At 39.8% G+C, this 22,570-nt stretch overlaps 1 protein-coding gene across 11 annotated transcripts in view; it reads left to right on the top strand.

Moving 5' to 3' along the window:
- The window catches only part of LOC130923410 (signal-induced proliferation-associated 1-like protein 2), a 140,634-nt gene that overhangs the window by 86,364 nt on the left and 31,700 nt on the right, over nt 1–22,570 (top strand). For all 11 annotated transcript variants that reach the window (XM_057849099.1, XM_057849094.1, XM_057849093.1 and 8 more), the window contains one exon: nt 12,931–13,205. In XM_057849099.1, the coding sequence (XP_057705082.1) occupies nt 12,931–13,205 (275 nt within the window). The remainder of the gene's footprint in view (nt 1–12,930; nt 13,206–22,570) is intronic.

The raw sequence follows: 22,570 nt of genomic DNA, 5'->3' as shown, positions 1-22,570 counted from the left end.
TTTGTTGAATCGATTTGGTCCTCGATAGCAAACAGGTTCACATCAACGTAAATAAATGATAATTAGGTACTATTGCAGCAATAACGTGACAGATTAGCATGCGTTCGCTAGCATTAGCACACCATTCAAACAACCACACAACTGGCTGTAAGTGTCCGCTCGCGGGTGGAAAACACACAACAACAACAGAAAAGATGATACACGCAGGCGTTGCCTCTGTAGAGATATTTTAAAAGCATAAACAATGAACGTAGCTTCGCAGCCGTCTTTCCCTCTCGCTAACTCGCCCACTCACTCACTCACTCACTCACTCACTCACTCACTCACTCACTCACTCACTCACTCACTCACTCACTCACTCACTCACTCACTCACTCACTCACTCACTCACTCACTCAGAGCTACGTAGCTGTCTGTCTTCTTCTGGTGTGCGAGCGCTCTTCTTCACGTAAACAAGTGCGAGTGCGCTCCCAGGTGGGCGTGAAAGCGCCACAAACTAAATGCATCCATTTCAATATAAAAAAAGTCAATTATACATTTGAACATACATTGCCAAAGGCAGAACGCGAACGTGGCCATAGCTATTAAGAGTTATTCAGATAACTATAGCATGCTAACAAGTTCACAAAACCATTAGTCCAAAACACCAAAATAAAATGGGAAATTTTATCATAATGTGTTAATAATTTCACACATAAGTCGCTGCTGAGTATAAGTCGCACCCCAAAGCAAAATATGAAAAAAACCGCGACTTATAGTCATTGACTGAATTGTATTGTCAAAAATAAGACACATTTGCTCCCCTGGCCAGGAAAGGGCCGTGAATGAAATGTCACCATTTTGATAACCTAACATCTCATATGTGTCATGAATAGTCTGACCAATTTTGAGGAGCATTCAACTTACTGCCTCGGCGTAATGGTGTCAAACGTGCATGCTGGTTTTAGACAAAAATGCCATGTTGTGCAAGATTCAATCCCTAATACCCGATTTCCTGTTGGGTTTGGAATATGGGTGCAAGAGACTTTTTGGAGCAGTTTTGCACAACGTATCCACTCCCCAAATTTCATCACTCTACGTCGAAAAAAACTAATAGGACAGGCCTTTTTTAAAAATTGAAGGGGGCGCCACTGAGCCATTTTATTACATCTTTTGGCAATGTTGCTAAATTCATGAAATTTACATGAAGCCGCATGTATGTGCAAATTTAGGTGAGTTTTCGAGCATGTTCAGACCTCGAAATTGGCCATTTTGTGACAAAATCCCGAGGGTCTTTTCACTTTCCTGTTTGGGTACTGCTACATCAACGAAAACTCAATATTTTTCATCATATACCTAAAGACATGTCTTAAGGCTCCCCTGATGCAGGTTTGAGGTCAATTGATGTTTTTCACCAGGAGGAGGAGCCTTTCTCGTAAAAATGGGTGTTTCCTCTTCCCACAAGGGGGCGCCAGGCCTAATGGAAAATATTTCAATGCAGTCGTGTTCAGGTTAAGACACCTTACACGCATGCCAAATATGAAAAAGATTGGACCTTGTATCAGGAAGTTATTAATCATTTACTGAAATTGGCGCGTTGCCAAAAAAACACCCGACTTTGGTACCCCGCCCAGGTTAGGCCCGTGGACGAAAACTCACCATTTTCACAACTTAATATCTCATATGTCTCATGAAGACGTACACCAATTTTGAGGAAGATCCAACGTACTGGCTCGGCGCAATGGTCTGAAACGTGCATGCTGGTTTTCGCCCAAAATGCTATGTTTTTCAACATTCAATCCAAAATATCCGATTTCCTGTTGGGTTTGGAATATGGGTGCTGCAGACTTTTTGAAGCATCTCTGGACAACGTATCCACTCCCCAAATTTCATCGCTCTACGTTGAAAAACATCAAAGCAAAGGGCATTTTTAAAATTTCAAGGGGGCGCCACTGAGCCATTTTTTGATTTTTTTAAAAAACGTTGCTAAATTTTCGAAATTTTCGCGAAGCCGGATGTATATGCAAATTTTGGTGAGTTTTTGAGCATGTTCAGGCCTTCAAATTGGCCATTTTCATTTGCCATGAAAAAATAATAATAAAGATATATTGCATGTCTGAATGTTCAGAATTAGTGGGGAGAGAAAATGGCGACGGTCATTATGACTTTCCTATGGGACCCCTCTGCTTTAACAAAACAAAATTGTTTATTAGGCACCTGAACACGGTCATTATGACTTTCCTTTTGGACCCCTCTGCTTTAACGAAACAAAATTGTTGATCAGGCACCTGAACACATGTCTTAAGGCTCCGCTGATTCAGGTTTGAGGTCAATTGATTTTTGACCCTGAGAAGCAGGAGCCTTCCTATTTAATTAAAAGTGTGTTTCCTGTTCCCACTAGGGGGCGCCAGGCGTAATGAGTAATATTTCAATAAAGTCATGTGCAGGCTGAAATACTTCACATTCATGCCAAATATGAAAAAGATTGCACCTTCAATCAGGAAGTTATTACCGTATTTTTCGGACTACAAGTCGCACCTGAGTATAAGTCGCACAAGCCAGAAAATGCCCAACAAAGAGAAAAAAAACATATATAAGTCTTACCGGAGTATAAGTCGCAATTTTGGGGGAAATTTACTTGATAAAATCCAACACATAGAACAGATATGTCATCTTGAAAGGCAGTTTAATATAAAAATACAATAGAGAACAACATGCTGAATAAATCTACAGTGTACAGTGCATAAACAACGAAATGCGAATATACTGTCCTCACCAGGACGCTACCGCTCGGTCCTGGCTATATACAGCGAACTCCAAAAAGACAATGCTGGACGTCCGCATAATTTGTTGAATCAATTTGGTCCTCGATAGCAAACAGGTTCACATCAACGTAAATAAATGATAATTAGGTACTATTGCAGCAATAACATAACAGATTAGCATGCGTTCGCTAGCATTAGCACACCATTCAAACAACCACACAACTGGCTGTAAGTGTCCGCTCGCGGGTGGAAAACACACAACAACAACAGAAAAGATGATACACGCAGGCGTTGCCTCTGTAGAGATATTTTAAAAGCATAAACAATGAACGTAGCTTCGCAGCCGTCTTTCCCTCTCGCTAACTCGCCCACTCACTCACTCACTCACTCACTCACTCACTCACTCACTCACTCACTCACTCACTCACTCACTCACTCACTCACTCACTCACTCACTCACTCACTCACTCACTCACTCACTCACTCAGAGCTACGTAGCTGTCTGTCTTCTTCTGGTGTGCGAGCGCTCTTCTTCACGTAAACAAGTGCGAGTGCGCTCCCAGGTGGGCGTGAAAGCGCCACAAACTAAATGCATCCATTTCAATTTAAACTAGGCCTGCAAGCAGGACTGAACGGGCCCTCGCAATCTAGCGCAACTCGGACGTCACGCAACTCGGACTGTGTGCAGGTCAGGGTGGTGGCAGATCCTCCTCTCTAATCATCTCATTAGAACCTAACATGCTCGAAAGTCGCCTATTTACATTCCCACACCCAAGAGATAAAAACCCCTATTGGAGAGAGTACTACAAAAAAGGAGCCACTACTGAGCTGTGCAGCCAAGCCCTTATTCAAAACCAAAATTAATCTTCTAACTGGGCCAATTCGACCAAGTGTGCCAAATATTGTGGCACTATAAGCTGCCTGAGTCTCTGAAAAAAAATATTTCCTTTAAATGGCGAATAAAGGGTCATAACGGCAACAGACAGAGACACGTGGACATGGGCCGTAAATAAGTATTACAATAGGTCTTCAAACTACAATGACCAACCTGAGAAGAACTGGACATGTATTGGAAAAACGAGTGACTTTCTATTGCCACTAGTTGGCGCTGTAGGGTTGATGCAAATGACCCCTACAAGGCCCTTCAGGGTATGACTCTCAACAAGCACGGGAAGTTTGGCGCAGATATGGTGTATATCTGGCGAGTTATGACTGTTCAAAGTTTTTGGAGAGAAAAATTGTTGACAGTCATTTTCACTTTCCTGTTTGGACCCCTCCGCTTCAACGAAACTTCAATATTTTTCATCAGGCACCTGAAGACAGGTCTTAAGGCTTCCCTTAAGCATGTTTGAGGTAGATTGATTTTTTTCCCTTTAGAGGAGGAGTGTGTCCCGTAAAAAAGGGCATTTCCTGTTCCCACTAGGAGGCGCCAGGCACAAATGGTAAATTTTCAATCCAGTCCTGCTCAGGCTGGTATACCTCACACACATGCCAGATTTAAAATAGATTGAACGTTGTATGAGGGAGTTATCAGTCATTTTCCGAATTCGGTGTTTTGCCGAAAAAATGGCCGACTTTGGCACCCCGCCTAGGTCAGGCCCGTGAATGAAAACACACCATTTTGATAACTTAAGATTTCATATGCCTCATGAACAGTCTCGCCAATTTTGAGAATGATCAAACTAATTCCCTAGGTGCCAAGGTGTAAAATGTGCACACTGTAAATCGATAAAAATTTCACATTCAATCCAAAATACCCAATTTCCTGTTGGGTTTGGAATACGCATGCAAGAGACTTTTTGGAGCAGTTTTGTACAAGGTATCGACTCTCCGAATTTCATCCCTCTACGTTGAAAAAACCTAAATGGAGAGGCCTTTTTGAAAATTTCAAGGGGGCGCCACTGAGCCATTTTGTTACATGTTTTCGTAACGTTGCAAGATTATTGAACGTTACGCAAAGCTGCATGTATGTCCAAATTTTTGTGAGTTTTCATGCACGTTGAAGCCTCCAAATGTAAACTCCTACTGTGAACCGATAAAAATTTCACATTCGATCCAAAATACCCGATTTCCTGTTGGATTTGGAATACGGGTGCAAGAGACTTTTTGGAGCAGTTTTGCATAAGGTATCTACTCCCCAAATTTCCTCACTCTATGTTGAAAAAACCCAATAGGAAAGGCCTTTTTTCAAACTTCTTTCTGTCGCCACTAGTTGGCACTGTAGAGTTGATGCAAATGACCCCTACAAGAACCTTCAGGGTATGACTCTCAACAAACACGGGAAGTTTGGCGCAGATATGTTGTATATCTGCCGAGTTATGACTGTTCAAAGTTTTTGGCGAGACAAATTGTTGACGGTCATTTTCACTTCCAGTTTGTACCTCTCCGCTTCTACAAAACCTCAATATTTTTCATTAGGCACCTGAACACATGTCTTGAGGCTCCCCTGAAACAGGTTTGAGGTCAATAGATTTTTTTCCCTTGGAGGAGGAGCCTGTCTCGTAAAGAAGGCCATTTCCTGTTCCCACTAGGGGGCGCCAAGCCTAATGGGTAAAATTTAAATGCAGTCGTGTTCAGGCTGGGATATCTCATATACTTGCTAGAAATGAAAAAGATTGAACGTTGTATCACGGAGTTTTTAATCATTTTCTGAATTTGGTGTTTTGCCCAAAAATGGCCAACTTTGGGACTACGCCCAGGCCAGACCCTTGGATGAAAACTCACCATTTTGAAAACTTAAGATCTCATATGTCTCCTGTATAGTCTGACCAATTTTGAAGACGATCCAACTATTTTCTTCAGCGACAAGGTCTCAAATGTAAATCGATAAAATTTCGCATTTGATCCAAAATTTCCGACTTCCTGTTGGATTTGGAATATAGGTGCAAGAGACTTTTTGGAGCAGTTTTACGCAATGTATCGACTCACCAAATTTCATCATTCTACGTTGAAAAAACCTAATAGGAAAGGCCTTTTTGAAAATTTCAAGGGGGCGCCACTGAGCGATTTTGTTAAATTTTTTTGTAGATTATCAAAATTTACGCAAAGTTGCATGTATGTGCAAATTTTGGTGAGTTTTCGTGCATGTTCAGGCCTCCAAACGTAAACTCCAACTGTGAACCGAAAAAATTTCACATTTGATCCAAAATATCCGATTTCCTGTCGGATTTGGAATATGGGTGCAAGAGGCTTTTTTGAACAGTTAGGCATAAGGTATCAACTCCCCAAATTTCATCGCTCTACGTTGAAAACCTGAGAGGAGAGGCCTTTTTGAAAATTTTAAGGGTCAAGGGGGCGCCACTGAGCCATTTTTTGAAATTTTTTAAAAACGACGCAAGATTATCAAATTTTACGCGAATCTGCACGTATGTGCAAATTTTGGTGACTTTTCGTGCATGTTCAGGCCTCCAAATTGGCCATTTTCATTTGCCATGAAGAAAGAAGAATAATAATAATAATAATAATAATAATCCTTTGCATTACAATAGGGCCTTCGCACGCCTAGTGCTCGGGCCCTAAAAAGTCAATTATACAATTGAACATACATTGCCAAAGGCAGAACGCGAACGTGGCCATAGCTATTAAGAGTTATTCAGATAACTATAGCATGCTAACAAGTTTACAAAACCATTAGTCCAAAACACCAAAATAACATGGGAAATTTTATCATAATGTGTTAATAATTTCACACATAAGTCGCTGCTGAGTATAAGTCGCACCCCAAAGCAAAATATGAAAAAAAACGTGACTTATAGTCATTTACTGAATTGTATTGTCAAAAATAAGACACATTTGCTCCCCTGGCCAGGAAAGGGCCGTGAATGAAATGTCACCATTTTGATAACCTAACATCTCATATGTGTCAATAATAGTCTGACCAATTTTGAGGAGCATTCAACTTACTGCCTCGGCGTAATGGTGTCAAACGTGCATGCTGGTTTTAGACAAAAATGCCATGTTGTGCAAGATTCAATCCCTAATACCCGATTTCCTGTTGGGTTTGGAATATGGGTGCAAGAGACTTTTTGGAGCAGTTTTGCACAACGTATCCACTCCCCAAATGTCATCACTCTACGTCGAAAAAAACTAATAGGACAGGCCTTTTTTAAAAATTGAAGGGGGCGCCACTGAGCCATTTTATTACATCTTTTGGCAATGTTGCTAAATTCATGAAATTTACATGAAGCCGCATGTATGTGCAAATTTAGGTGAGTTTTCGAACATGTTCAGACCTGGAAATTGGCCATTTTGTGACAAAATGCCGAGGGTCTTTTCACTTTCCTGTTTGGGTACTGCTACATCAACGAAAACTCAATATTTTTCATCATATACCTAAAGACATGTCTTAAGGCTCCCCTGATGCAGGTTTGAGGTCAATTGATGTTTTTCACCAGGAGGAGGAGCCTTTCTCGTAAAAATGGGTGTTTCCTCTTCCCACAAGGGGGCGCCAGGCCTAATGGAAAATATTTCAATGCAGTCGTGTTCAGGTTAAGACACCTTACACGCATGCCAAATATGAAAAAGATTGGACCTTGTATCAGGAAGTTATTAATCATTTACTGAAATTGGCGCGTTGCCAAAAAAACACCCGACTTTGGTACCCCGCCCAGGTTAGGCCCGTGGACGAAAACTCACCATTTTCACAACTTAATATCTCATATGTCTCATGAAGACGTACACCAATTTTGAGGAAGATCCAACGTACTGGCTGGGCGCAATGGTCTGAAACGTGCATGCTGGTTTTCGCCCAAAATGCTATGTTTTTCAACATTCAATCCAAAATATCCGATTTCCTGTTGGGTTTGGAATATGGGTGCTGCAGACTTTTTGAAGCGTCTCTGGACAACGTATCCACTCCCCAAATTTCATCGCTCTACGTTGAAAAACATCAAAGCAAAGGGCATTTTTAAAATTTCAAGGGGGCGCCACTGAGCCATTTTTTGATTTTTTTAAAAAACGTTGCTAAATTTTCGAAATTTTCGCGAAGCCGGATGTATATGCAAAATTTGGTGAGTTTTTGAGCATGTTCAGGCCTTCAAATTGGCCATTTTCATTTGCCATGAAAAAATAATAATAACTAGCCCTGCAAGCAGGACTGACGGGCCCTCGCGTATGGCGCAACTCGGACGTCAAACAAAAGTCGACAACAGACAGATATCCAGGCAGATATATTGCATGTCTGAATGTTCAGAATTAGTGGGGAGAGAAAATGGCGACGGTCATTATGACTTTCTTATCGGACCCCTCTGCTTTAACAAAACAAAAGTGTTTATTAGGCACCTGAACACGGTCATTATGACTTTCCTATTGGACCCCTCTGCTTTAAGGAAACAAAAGTCTTACCGGAGTATAAGTCGCATTTGTGGGTGAAATTTGCTTGATAAAATCCAACACATAGAACAGATATGTCATCTTGAAAGGCAATTTAATATAAAAATACAATAGAGAACAACATGCTGAATAAATGTACAGTGTACAGTGCATAAACAACGAAATGCGAATATACTGTCCTCACCAGGACGCTACCGCTTGGTCCTGGCTATAGACAGCGAACTCCAAAAAGACAATTCTGGATGTCCGCATAATTTGTTGAATCAATTTGGTCCTCGATAGCAAACAGGTTCACATCACCGTAAATAAATGATAATTACGTACTATTACAGCAATAATGTAACAGATTAGCATGCGTTCGCTAGCATTAGCACACCATTCAAACAACCACACAACTGGCTGTAAGTGTCCGCTCGCGGGTGGAAAACACACAACAACAGAAAAGATGATACACGCAGGCGTTGCCTCTGTAGAGATATTTTAAAGGCATAAACAATGAACGTAGGTTCGCAGCCGTCTTTCTCTCTCGCTAACTAGTCCACTCACTCACTCACTCACTCACTCACTCACTCACTCACTCACTCACTCACTCACTCACTCACTCACTCACTCACTCACTCACTCACTCACTCACTCACTCACTCAGAGCTACGTAGCTGTCTGTCTTCTTCTGGTGTGCGAGCGCTTATTCACGTAAACAAGTGCGAGTGCGCTCCCAGGTGGGCGTGAAAGCGCCACAAACTAAATGCATCCATTTCAATATAAAAAAGTCAATTATACAATTGAACATACATTGCCAAAGGCAGAACGCGAACGTGGCCATAGCTATTAACAGTTATTCAGATAACTATAGCATGCTAACAAGTTTACAAAACCATCAGTCCAAAACACCATAATAACACGGGAAATTATATCATAATGTGTTAATAATTTCACTCACCAGGGGGCACCAGGCCTAATGGTTTTGTAAACCTGTTAGCATGCTATAGTAATCTGAATAACTGTTAATAGCTATGGTCACGTTCGCGTTCTGCCTTTGGCAATGTATGTTCAATTGTATAATTGACTTTTTTATATTGAAATGCATGCATTTAGTTTGTGGCGCTTTCACGCCCAACTGGGAGCGCACTCGTTATTATTATTTTTTCATGGCAAATGAAAATGGCCATAGCTATTAAGAGTTATTCAGATAACTATAGCATGCTAACAAGTTTACAAAACCATTAGTCCAAAACACCTAAATAACATGGGAAATGTTATCATAATGTGTTAATAATTTCACACATAAGTCACTGCTGAGTATAAGTCGCACCCCAAACCAAAATATGAAGAAAAAAAAACACGACTTATAGTCGGAAAAATACAGTAGTCTTTTACTGAATTGTATTGTCAAAAATAAGACACATTTGCTGCCCTGCCCAGGAAAGGGCCGTGAATGAAATGTCACCATTTTGATAACCTAACATCTCATATGTGTCATGAACATTCATTCATTCGTTCATTTTCCATGCCGCTTTTCCTCACGAGGGTCGCGGAGGTGCTGAAGCCTATCCCAGCTAACTCGGGGCAGTAGGCAGGGGACACCCTGAACTGGTTGCCAGCCAATTGCAGGGCACAAGGAGACATACAACCATTCACGCGCACACTCATACCTACGGACAATTTAGAGTGCTCAATCAGCCTACCATGCATGTTTTTGGGATGTCTGACCAATTTTGAGAAGCATTCAACTTACTGCTTCGGCGTAATGGTCTCAAACGTGCATGCAGGTTTTTGACAAAAATGCAAGATTCAATCCATAATACCCGATTTCCTGTTGGGTTTGGAATAAGGGTGCAAGAGACTTTTTGGAGCAGTTTTGCACAACGTATCCACTCCCCAAATTTCATCACTCTACGTCGAAAAAAACTAATAGGACAGGCCTTTTTTAAAAATTGAAGGGGGCGCCACTGAGCCATTTTATTACATCTTTTGGCAATGTTGCTAAATTCATGAAATCTACATGAAGCCACATGTATGTGCACATTTTGGTGAGTTTTCGAGCATGTTCAGACCTTGAAATTTGCCATTTTGAGAGAAAATGCCGAGGGTCTTTTCACTTTCCTGTTTGGATACTGCAACATCAACGAAAACTCAATATTTTTCATCAGATACCTAAAGACATGTCTTAAGGCTCCCCTGATGCAGGTTTGAGATCAATTGATGTTTTTCACCAGGAGGAGGAGCCTTTTTCGTAAAAAAGGGTGTTTCCTCTTCCCACAAGGGGGCGCCAGGCCTAATGGAAAATATTTCAATGCAGTCGTGTTCAGGTTAAGACAACTTACATGCATGCCAAATATGAAAAAGATTGGACCTTGTATCAGGAAGTTATTAATCATTTACTGAAATTGGCGCGTTGCCAAAAAAACACCCGACTTTGGTACCCCGCCCAGGTCAGGCCCATGGACGAAAACTCACCATTTTCACAACTTAGTATCTCATATGTCTCATGAACACTTACACCAATTTTGAGGAAGATCCAACGTACTGGCTCGGCGCAACGGTCTGAAACGTGCATGCTGGTTTTCGCCCAAAATGCTATATTTTTCAACATTCAATCCAGAATATCCCATTTCCTGTTGGGTTTGGAATATGGGTGCTTTAGACTTTTTGAAGCGGTTCTGGACAACATATCCACTCCCCAAATTTCATCGCCCTACGTTGAAATACATCAAAGCAAAGGGCATTTTGAAAATTGCAAGGGGGCGCCACTGAGCCATTTTTTAATTTTTTTTGTAAACGTTGCCAAATTGTCGAAATTTTCGCGAAGCCGGATGTATGTGCAAATTTTGTTGAGTTTTTGAGCATGTTCAGGCCTTCAAATTGGCCATTTTCATTTGCCATGAAAAAAAAATAATAATAATAATAATCCTTCGAAGAACAATAGGGCCTCGCACGCTGAGAGTGCTCGGGCCCTAAAATCCTTCGAAGAACAATAGGGCCTCGCACGCTGAGAGTGCTCGGGCCCTAATAATTATGATCAGTTTTAAACATAACTGTCCCACTGAATCATTTTTAAACAAGAATAAAGTACTGTAGTAGAAAAATGCTTGGCTTTTTTAAATGCTTCTGTTTACCTAACATGGCCGTGACTCATGGAGTGACGTAGAAATGACAAATTCCTCATAATCACTTCTGGCGTTTATTTTATATGTCTCGAACGTCTCCATATTCTCCCCCCACAGACACACACATTCAATCCAGCCCGCGCTTCCTTGCAGAAACTGTTTAACAAGTTAAACGATGATTGACAGATTGCTGCCCGGCTTCTTTGGCCAGATCAAAGCCATCGTTAACTTTAATAAGCAAGTGCAGCAGTGACTGAGAGCTGGGAAAGGGGGTGAGAGAGGCTGTGTGAGCGAATGAAGCAGAGCAAAGGTTTGTGGATTGGAAAAATAATTTTAAAAAACTATCGCACGTCCTTTCGATGGGACTATCGCGCATGCGCACATCGCGATGGCGATGTTCAAACGATATATCGTTCAGGCTTACTTTTGATGGTGTTTTTGTTTTTCTTTTTTAATTGTAACGAAAGCCAATGACTAAACATAACTTCACACACTGAAAAATTATAAGTTATCTAACTGTGATTCACAAAGCAAAAATTGCTTCTTCTCTATTGTTCGTGGGTGGATCCAAATGAAATATGTTAGTTATATTCTAAGGGTGTACATGCATCGATCGTCTCTTCCTGATTTTATTTTTTTTTTGTCAAAGGGTTGATTTTTTTTTTTTTTTACTAAAAAATTTAATTGTGAAGTTTTTAGACGTAATATCACTAGGATTACCAAACGTTAGCTTGAATGTGTTCCATTTCGTTGAGAACTTGTTTTGAAATAGTCATTTTTTAGAGCAACATTGTGAAATTCTTTACCAAAAAGAGTTCAAAAGAATTTATCTGATTTTAACAGTAAAAGGAAAAAACAAGTATTCAGCTCAACAACAAATTCTTGTTTATAGGGGTTATTGATTCAAAGGTGGGTTACATCGCAAAACACACCAGAAGCTTCTTTGTACATTGCATTTTTCTTTCATTGTTGTCCCCTTTTCATGTTTTTTGGGGGTGTTCCGCTTGATGGATTTTACAGAATATCAGATTCATTAGCCAATCTTTTTTTTTTTTACTGTTTCCTCAGTTTCTTAAAACCCTCGGTCGTATCTTTGCACACTGAACTGTGCCATTGGAGAATGATTAACAAACCAGAGCACTCAAATCATACCAAACTAATTCTGTGTCTCACGTAGAAGACACAGTCGATCTATGGTGGTCCACTATGGTTGTCTCGGCTCCTCTCGCGCAGCAGGGTAGGATTTCTGCTAGTGTGAGAATCTGGTCAAGTGTTGACAGGCCAAAGTCTGAGTTAATGTGTCCCTGAAGCCAGCTGCCACTCTGGGGTATATAGTGGCAGTCAAGCACAACTGAACCGGGACTAATCTGGCGAGTGATTAAAGCTCATTGAGTGCTGTGTGATTTCTTCTCCAGCGATTCTACAGAAAACACTTTTAGGAAAGCATCCAGTAAGACAGTGGGTGCACTCACGCTGGAGTGAGACCTACGAATAGCTTGGTCAAATTATGTTGTCAGGCTAAAAATAGGATGTGTGCTTTTATCTGTGACCTCTTTTTTTCCCTGTTTGACTTCTACAAGTAGAATGATGCAGAACTATAAAGGATTTACTGAGGATTGGTTTAAGGCAATTTGTTTATTACCAGTAATGTAATATTATGAAATGATTCCAAATGTAATTTTAAATGGAGTCATTTAAATGAGATAATTGCTTTCATATTTACTTAAACTTTAATATCATTGTTTCAGATCACGACAAGAGGCTGTGAAACAATAGAGATGACTTTACGGCGCAACGGCCTGGGCCAACTCGGTTTCCACGTAAACTTTGAAGGAATCGTGGCCGATGTTGAACCCTTTGGCTTTGCTTGGAAGGCAGGCTTGAGACAGGGTAGCCGACTGGTGGAGATCTGCAAGGTGGCTGTGGCTACACTCACCCATGAACAGATGATTGACTTGCTACGTACCTCCGTTGCTGTTAAAGTGGTTATTATCCAACCATATGAAGATGGGACACCGCGAAGGTAAGAAAATTAGTTTATCGTTTATTTATAGTTGCTCAGCGTTGTTTTTATGTTGCCTTTAGCTGTTGTGATGCGACATGGAGGTCATTTTTATGTTTGTGTATTAGTTTGACATTTTCTGCAATAGTTAAGATAATTAACGGAGCAAAATGCTTACCGGTACTTGTTTTTGGCTTGATGTTGACAGCTGCTTCCCCATGGAGTCTATCTGTTTGTTGTTGTAGCTGCGCTACACTCACAATCAGCGTTTCGCGCTAATAATAATGGGAAGAACATTTAGATTAATGGCTCAAGTCTCCACGCTACTGTTCACTTTTGCAGATTGCTTTTATTTCTGTCCTCCCCATTCTTCTCTTCAGCAATTAGTGTGGGAGGGGTTGGCTTTTTGGGAACATTCACCCATGGCGAGACACCATTTCCCCTGAAATAAAATGAGGGGAGCATATTTCAAATGATGTGATAAGAATAAATGGACCGTGTGAAAATGCTTTTTCTCTGTGAGAGACAGTCAGTGTCATGAGATTACCTTGATGCCATTTTGAGTAGCAACCTTAAGTTTGTAAAAGGCTTTTTATTATTACTTATATCCTCAGTTTAATATCTTCTGGGGTTGTTTTAGACTACCGGACATTTATCTACTGTATATGTGTCCGTAATTTATGGAGTCTTTGTGGCTAACTTTTTAGCAAATCTGCATCACACACTAGCATTCTTTTCTGTTTTCCCTGTCACTGTGTAATCTGTAAGGTTTTTTTCTGGATACTCAGGTTTTATTCCATATTCCAAACATCCATGGGAGGTCAAGAGGACTCAAAAATGTAGTTGTAAATTTCACTTAAGCAGGTTTTTATAGACCAAACTCATTTAAATGGCCTGTACGACCATGAATAAAATCTTTTTATCCAACTAAAGTAAATTCAATTTGACCCAATTCCTGTCATTTAGTTAAATTGACCATAATAAATTATGTTGACCCAACTCAAACATTAGTTAAATTAATATTTTTACAACAATTCAACAACGATAGACTAACAAAATTGCTAAATGCTAGGGAAAATAAAATATCTATTGATGCGTAATTTCTTTTTCCACATTATTTTTCGAGCTATTTTTTCAGTATTGGTCACATTTTTTTAAAAATATATACCGTTTCCTGAGCGAAACATGGGTGACACCATCTTGGAAATTTTATGCTACGGACTTTCGGTTTAGGCAGAACACCATGAATTGCGGTTGAAATAGACAAATATTTAGACTGCCAAATCGAACCAGAGCAAAATCCAAAAATAGATTCAACACAAGGTAGATGAGACTCCGGGACTTTCTGTGCTGTGCTTGGTTGTGTGAACTCCTGGAAGTACCAATATACAGTGCCCTCAATAATTATTGGCACCCCTGAAAAAGATGTGTTTTTTAGCTTCTAATATTGTTTTTAATTCAAATAATATGGGACCTCAATGGAAAAAAAGAGAAATATCCAACCTTCAATACAAGTGCATTCGTTCAGTGGGGGAAAAAATCCCACATACATCATCACAGCATCACTGACCCACCCCCATACTTCACAGTGGGTATGAGGTGCTTTTCAGCATGCGCATCTTTCGTGGCACGCCAGACCCAATTAGAGTGTTTGTTGCCAAAAAGCTCAATGCTCGATGCTGTGGGGCAGTTTCGCTTCCAAAGGCCCTGGGAACCTTGTGAGGGTGCATGGCATCATGAATGCTTTGAAATACCAGGACATTTTAAATCAAAATCTGTTGCCCTCTGCCCGAAAGCTGAAGATGAGTCGTCACTGGGTCTTTCAGCAAGACAATGACCCTAAACATATGGCCAAATCTATACAGAAATGGTTCACCAGACACAAAATCAAGCTCCTCCCATGGCCATCTCAGTCCCTAGACCTTGTTTTGTTGGCAAAAGGGGGTTGTACAAAGTATTAACACTAGGAGTTCTAATAATTGTGACACACATTATTTGATGTCAAATATTTTTTTCTTTATGTGGGATTTTTTCCCCACTGAATGAATGCACTTGTATTGAAGGTTGGATTTTTCTCTTTTTTTCCATTAAGGTCCCATATTATTTGAATTAAAAAAAAAATATTAGAAGCTAAAAAACACATCTTTTTCAGGAGTGCCAATAATTATGGAGGGCACTGTACATGCTTGGAAGTGAAATGTTTTGAACAGCGCCCAGCTTCAAAGCGCCAGCGTGGATCTACCTTGTCATACGCCTTAAATCAAAACCAGCTGCAGATTAAGGATTTGGTTAGTAGTTTTAACATAAAGGATCCACCTAAAAGATTGCGTGTTTGTTCTTTGCATTTCATTGATCGCTCGTGGACAAAAGTCTTAACAATCTGTGTAGCATGCGTTAACATGGCGTGTAAATTCACACGCCGGCCACTTGAGTGACCAAAACAAGGCGAAATTACAAATAATGTTACAGTTGCCAAATGCAGAAGGGCTGACATGGATTTTGTTGTTACAAGGAAATACTATAAGGTAATTTCATCTAGTTAGGTTATAGTTACGGTACTATGAGCTCATCGCCCATGTACATATAAAGAAAAATAGTACGTATGTCATTCTTTTTATTGCAGATATTGATCGCAATAAAACTTTTGGACAACATGATTACATTTCTTGTTTTATCTAAAACAATTGGTGCATGTGCAAAATACATCAGTTAATCACAATTTATTAATTAAAAAAATATTAACGAAGGTGGAGCATAAATCGAGCCTTCCATCATCAAGGTAGAATGATATACAGTATGTCCATCAACGTAAGTGTTGTTGTGAGGCACATCAAGTTGTCTTCCATTGCCTAACAGCGTTTGCCATCTGTAAACAACCGGGGAAAAAAACCTGAAACACTTGAATTTATGCATTTTGGGTAAAAAGCCAGTGTATGACATGTAGTAGATGAGTGTTTTCCATTTCTTGATCGTTGAAGCTAATGCAAAGCTAAAGATGTCTCAGTGGTGACGCAACACACAGATTTAAAGTCAAATTGAAAATAATTTCACCTGTTATTGCTTTGTGGTAGCACTGTCTTGGTTCCACATCTGCCTTCATGAACACAAATTTCCCATATTTATGTATTATGAGACATTCAACTGGATGCCTCAGCGCTTTTCAGGGCCCTGATTGCGTTTCCATCCACTGCCATTAAATGAAGAAAATACAAAACTATTTTGGTTGTGGTGACTTAGCCATTTCTTCATGTTGTCCTCCCATGTTGTGTTGATGGCAGATATATGTGGCATTTCCAAATTGTCTTTTTTGATTAGTAACGCCACTCCAGCTCCACTGTTGATTTGGTTATAGAAAGTGCAAAACGGAAGTCGCAAGCAGAAAAGCGGAACTTCCTCGGAAGCTTGTCTATAGACCCCAATATTTGGAAATTTGACTCGTGTAGGTATCAGCCTTTTTTTGTTTAAATCCGACCGGCCGATATGAGAGAATCAAGTTAAAACTGGGATATTTCGACTCGGATGCAGCGGCGCCTCTCTCTCCTGCACTAGTATTCACCCCGTCCTCTGATCTACGCTTTTCTACCTTTTTAAGGCACTCAAAGCGTGGGGTTTAGTATCTTGCTCAAGGATACTTAGACGAGGTGATCGGGGGGAGAATCGAACCCACAATCTCTGGGTTGGGGAACAACTACTGTATCACTGAACCACGCAACCCCCTTTTATTAGCTGTCATTTTCTACTTGTGTGATTCAACAAACATGCTTTAGGCATTTTACTGAAGTTCGGTGTTTGCATTATTCATTTTTTTAACGCCAATTTTTACACTTTTACTGCAAATGAATATCGGCTCCAAAAATCGGTTATCGGCCCCTCTGACTACTAATAATCGATATCGGTCCTGAAAAAACCCATATCAGTCAATCCCTAATATTTTCGAACTAATGGAGCGATGTATCTGAACTCAAAGAAAAGTACATTTATTGTTTTTACTTGTGTGGTTCTGATTACTGGCAGCAGAGGAGCTGCATATCTTTTCCCCCAGATGGTTGCCTAATAGTCTTCCTTAGTGCATCCAACACAGCGGCCATTCTGGCTGAACTGATGTCTAATCTCCTTACCAAGATCAGTGAGCATGAAAGAAAAATGATAGCCAATGTTTGCAGTGCAGAGCATCTGGAGGGGTCCAGTCTCTGAAAACTGTGGTTTCAGCATGTCAGACTTGGGCTGCCTTTAAACATAAATACAACACTTCAGTTATGTGACCAGCAATTCACATGGAATGTGTCTTTTCAGACATGGCACAATATTGTACATATTAAACTGTGTATGACCTCGGCCAATGCAAATCATCAACGTACATCGTGGACTGTGCTGTAGCTTTTCTGGTGTATTTCACTCGCTTGCCGAATGCAAAAATTACTGCTGTTTCATGTGAACTGAAGGGTTCTATCTCAGGCTCTAATACGTATTCTCAAAGGATTGATCAAATCAAGAAATGAGAGGTCAGGTGAAGAATTTCTCTTGATATTTTTTTTGCTGGCTGAGTCTAAGTTTCAAAAGTATAGCAGTCAACAATGAAGTGCACTGCTTTCTCCACAATGATCTCAAAAGAAAAGAATTCAGCCAAGGTTTGAAGTCAGACAGCTCTTCGTGGCCCCAAAGATGAGGGCAAGCTTAACAATAGACTTCAGTGTCATGACCTCTACTCAATGTAACTTTCTTGGTGCGCTTACTATGATACTTTTTTTTTCTTTCCCTGTTCAAATGTCATTTGAAAGGACATTGTTTATTCAGTTTGGTGTTCCTGACATATCAAAGTTGATCTTGTGTGACCATTTTGGCTCTGGTTGTTTAAACAGTTTTATCGCACTGTATGTGAAGCCATAACAGATATGGTTCTAACATACCTATAATTCAATTGTATTTCATTACATACCAGGTTGTGGTTTTAGCCCTGCACAGCAGCGCCAGAGGCTTTTCCATAAAAGTTTTTTTTCAAGATGGAAAAAGATTAGCTTTATGGAAATTCCCTTAAAATAATGGTTCTTTGGAAAATGTTTTGATACGTAATCTAAAGGTATTTTAGTGTGGACTTCAATGTACGGTGACAGTGAAGCACAAGTGGAAGAATTCACAAAGATGGACAGAATGATAATAGGGTCTCTTAAATCAGGAATCCGTGTTACTAATCTAATATTGTGTAAATTCCTGTTATCCCTGGATTTAATGTTTATCTCAAATTAAAGAGGGCTCAATGTGCTTCCGACCCCTGCTGATAGCAGGCTTTCATTGTGACATTTAGATAGCTACATATGACCTTTACTTTGAAGTTTTATCAGATTTGTCATCGTGTATTTTCTTCTGAGCTCAAGCCGCATTTTTCTCTTACCCCGATGACACACTGTGAAAGAAAATGCTGCTAAACAAAAAACATTCACAACCTCCATCACAAATTGCTCCTCCTAATCCTTTCACTTTCTACAGAGGAGCTGTTTTTTTCTTCGGATAACTTGGCAAAAAAAAGTTGGAATTTTTTCCCTTTTCTTTTTTGCAAACCTATTCACTTCTGAGCACACCTCCTTAATGAACCTCAGGACAATGATGCTCTACAAAGGGCTGGTAGAGGTCATACCCTCTCTGGCTCTTTGCTGTGACACGGAGTGTGGGAATGGATTAGCATGTCTTTCAATTCTTGGCCATGTCATTGAAGTGACGGCTCTCTGACTGAGGTCCAAGGTCCTGTTGTCACACTCATCTAGTCAATTTTGTTAAGCGCCAAATGCCACACAACTAACTGGCCTTGTAAACACGAATGTTGTTTTAAAAAAAAAAAAAAAACGTCTCAAAATGGTCGAAATTGTTTCAATTTCACCTTATGTAGGCCATTGCGATCACATTTAAAATAAAGCTACTTTAGCTTACATGGCTGGAACTGAAAGAAAGCAGACTGTCAATTCACGCTAGCGTCTCTTCCTTCAGTTGGTTGAATGCGTTTACCAGTTTATTTTTCCACCACTATGGTCAAACACAAGTTTAGTGCTGGTTTCCTGCTGTTGATTTGTGGTTCCCACTATACATTTCAAAGCAAGGAATCCTGTCCAGTATGATGATTTTTTTTTTCCAACGGTCAGCCTGGCAGGCACTGGGCTGTAACGTTTGATATTACCTTGTCACTTCTTGATCATTCTTGTGTAAAAAGAACAGCCAGAAACAATATATGAGACCTTTCCTGTTGACAAGCTGTTAACCACGTTTAGCCTTTGAGGGAGTAATTGTTTCTGGCAACCTGGCATTACCACGTACACACAGTTCATCAAGGTAATGAGTGGGTTAGCAGTCCCGGAGAAACAAGTGTAACATTGGTGAGGATTTAACACATCCCCATTCTTTCCATTCTCCTCATTCACGACTAAAAGAACAGTAATTACAGATTTGTTGTACAAGGAAAGTGACATCATTGTTTCATCTAGTCATTAAATTCAATACTACTTATCCAAAAACCATAAATCAGCACATAAAAAAAGCTGACGGAACTTGAATTTTCAAGTCAACAAATTTCACTCAAATTCCAAGTTTTGCTGGGGAAAAAAGATTAATAATGTATAAAAACAAGTTAACAGTTAAAACACATTTTAAGTAAAATGGGCTTTAAGTAAATATATTGAATGTTAAATCAAACAGGGATCAAAGCCCTCAGTGGCAGCGGCAGACAGCTGAGCTAAACAGCCTGTCTGATTGCTGACTGAGTGAAGCTTTGGCTCAGGCAAGTAAATGGAACTCCTCCAATCAAATTCACAATATTCAATTGATAAAACGAGTCAATAAAACTCAAAATAACAATTACTTACATTAAAAGAAAAATTAGATTATTTACTAAAATTAAAGTTGTGTATAATTGCAATCCTTAGTTAGAATTACTAATCGGAAGTACCATAATTTTCGGACTATAAGGCGCACCCGACTATAAGCCACCACCCGCCAAATTTGACACAAAAATGGCATTTGTTAATAGATAAGCCGCACTGGACTATAAACCGTAGCTGTCATCACTAGGATATTTACACCAAAAGATATTAACCGGTAACACTTTATTTGACGGCAGCATTATTAGACTGTCATAAGACCAAATGAACCACCACGATTGCTTCAAGAAGCTTCATTTGGCCATCACTGCTCCCTTGAGGGAGACAGTCCACCTCTGCTGCCACCTGCTGTCAACGCTGTTGTCATCGAACATGCCTCATAGCATGCATTGCAGCGCTTCAGATGTAAATAACAATCAAAATTAGAGATGTCCCGATCACGTCATTTTCAAAGTATCGCAATCGGCAAAAAAATATCGGCCATGCCTTTTTTAAATATATATATATATATATATATATATATATTTTTTTTTTTTTTTTTTTTTTTAATTAAATTGTTTTCTAATTGTATTTAACGTTACAGACATAATTTGTTACACTCATCCAGAGTCTTTAGTTTAGGCTTAAGGTAGGGTTATCAAATTTATCCCGATAACGGCAGCAATTAATATTTAAAAATTGTGTCACGTTAAAATATTTAACACAATTAATGCATGCGCTGCACGACCCTCTCACTCAGTGTCGCGCTCAAGCTGTAATGACGCCGTTTTACCTATATAGAGAGATAAAAGGCAGCACAAAATGAGTAGAGTGAATCTTGGCAGCCTTTGGAGCCTTTTTATAATTGGCTAAAGCCTTGCAATCCCTCTCCCTATGATTAGAAATATCATGGGAAGCAATGTGGGGAAGCAAGGTGGCAATTGATCTTTGTCTTAACACCTTATGTTACTTCCCAACGTAGAGAAGATATATCAATTGGTAGCACAACGCACAGTCATGGTTCCACTTCCCCTTATGCATTTGGGATGGCCACTGTATCATTTACTGAAAGCTCAACAAATACACTAGATGGCAATATTTAGTCACAATATACAAAGTCACAAGTCTTTCTATCCGTGGATCCCTCTCACAGAAATAATGTTAGTAATGTAAATGCCATCTTGAGGTTTTATTATCATAATTATATACTTATGTACTGTATGTTGAATGTATATATTCTTCCGAGTTTTATTCATTTTTTTCTTAATGCATTGCCAAATTGTATATGATCGGGAAAAATTATCAGGAATGATTGGAATTGAATCGGGAGCAAAAAAAAAGCAATCGGATCGAGAAAAATCGGGATCGGCAGATACTCAAACTAAAATGATCGGGATCGGATCGGGAGCAAAAAAAACCATGATCGGAACAACCCTAATCAAAATTCATGTTCTATTCTAGTTATTTCTCCTGTTACTGCTCCAGTTGTTTCATTAATTGCTAGTTATGGTATTTGATAACACTTTATTTAACAGTGGGGCCATAACACATTCAGAAGAACATCATAATTATGACATGACACTGCCATGAGCATGAATAAATGCTTATGACAGATATCATTTTGTGTCACCTGGCAAATTATCTCACTTTTGAGTGGTTGTAAAAGATCTGAGCTGGACATAAATGTGACACAATTTGCCAGATGACACTTAATGACATCTGTCATATGCATTCATTAATGACCATGTTAGTGTCATGTCATAATTATGACGGTTTTATGGCAGTCTTATGATGCCGCTGTCAAATAAAGTGTTACCTATCAACCCAATAAATCGGCAAACAAGCTGCACTGGACTATAAGCCACAGGCTTCAAAATAAGGGGAAAAAAGTAGCGGCCTATAGTCTGAAAATTACGGAATATATTTTTTTACAGTGTATGTAAGGCTAATTAATTGCCAGAGTCCACGATAGAATGTCATAGTGTGGCATCTTATGCTAACATTGTAAGCCACTTAACTACAGTAAATACTGTGCTACTCCATATTTCCATACAGGAACCATATGAAGCATGCGACATATAACTAATGACATCAGTCAATTATTCCAACTCTGTAAGATCTATAACATCTCATCCATGCCATTGATAGTACATGTTCATGACATGATGTCAACACTGGCCCAATCTGTGTGGGATGGGTGAGACGGTGGCAACCCGCCGCCCCACTCAGATGCCAATTGTAGACAGCCAGCCAACCGTGGCTCAGTTTGATGAAAGCATCTCATTTACATGGATTACTTGTCCCCTTCACAATCAGTCAGTGCAACGTTCTCAAGCCTCTCTGTTTGTACGTGTAACCACAGTAATGTATACATAGATTTTCTTCCCTCAGTGGATTCTGGGAAATGGACTTTGGAGGAGCAGGCAAGTGCAATCATAGTAATGCTTGAGATGCTTGTGCAGAGCTTGCACAACATCCAGAATGTTTAACCCTGACCCATCACCCCATAATCCCTTTACTCCCAAACATAAGCATCAAGCCTAT

The sequence above is a fragment of the Corythoichthys intestinalis genome, chromosome 10 (genome assembly GCF_030265065.1).
Source record: "Corythoichthys intestinalis isolate RoL2023-P3 chromosome 10, ASM3026506v1, whole genome shotgun sequence".
In the NCBI taxonomy this organism is placed as follows: Eukaryota; Metazoa; Chordata; class Actinopteri; order Syngnathiformes; family Syngnathidae; genus Corythoichthys; species Corythoichthys intestinalis.
The sequence above is the reverse complement of the archived record's forward strand: the minus strand, read 5'-3'. Positions and strand labels throughout refer to the sequence as shown.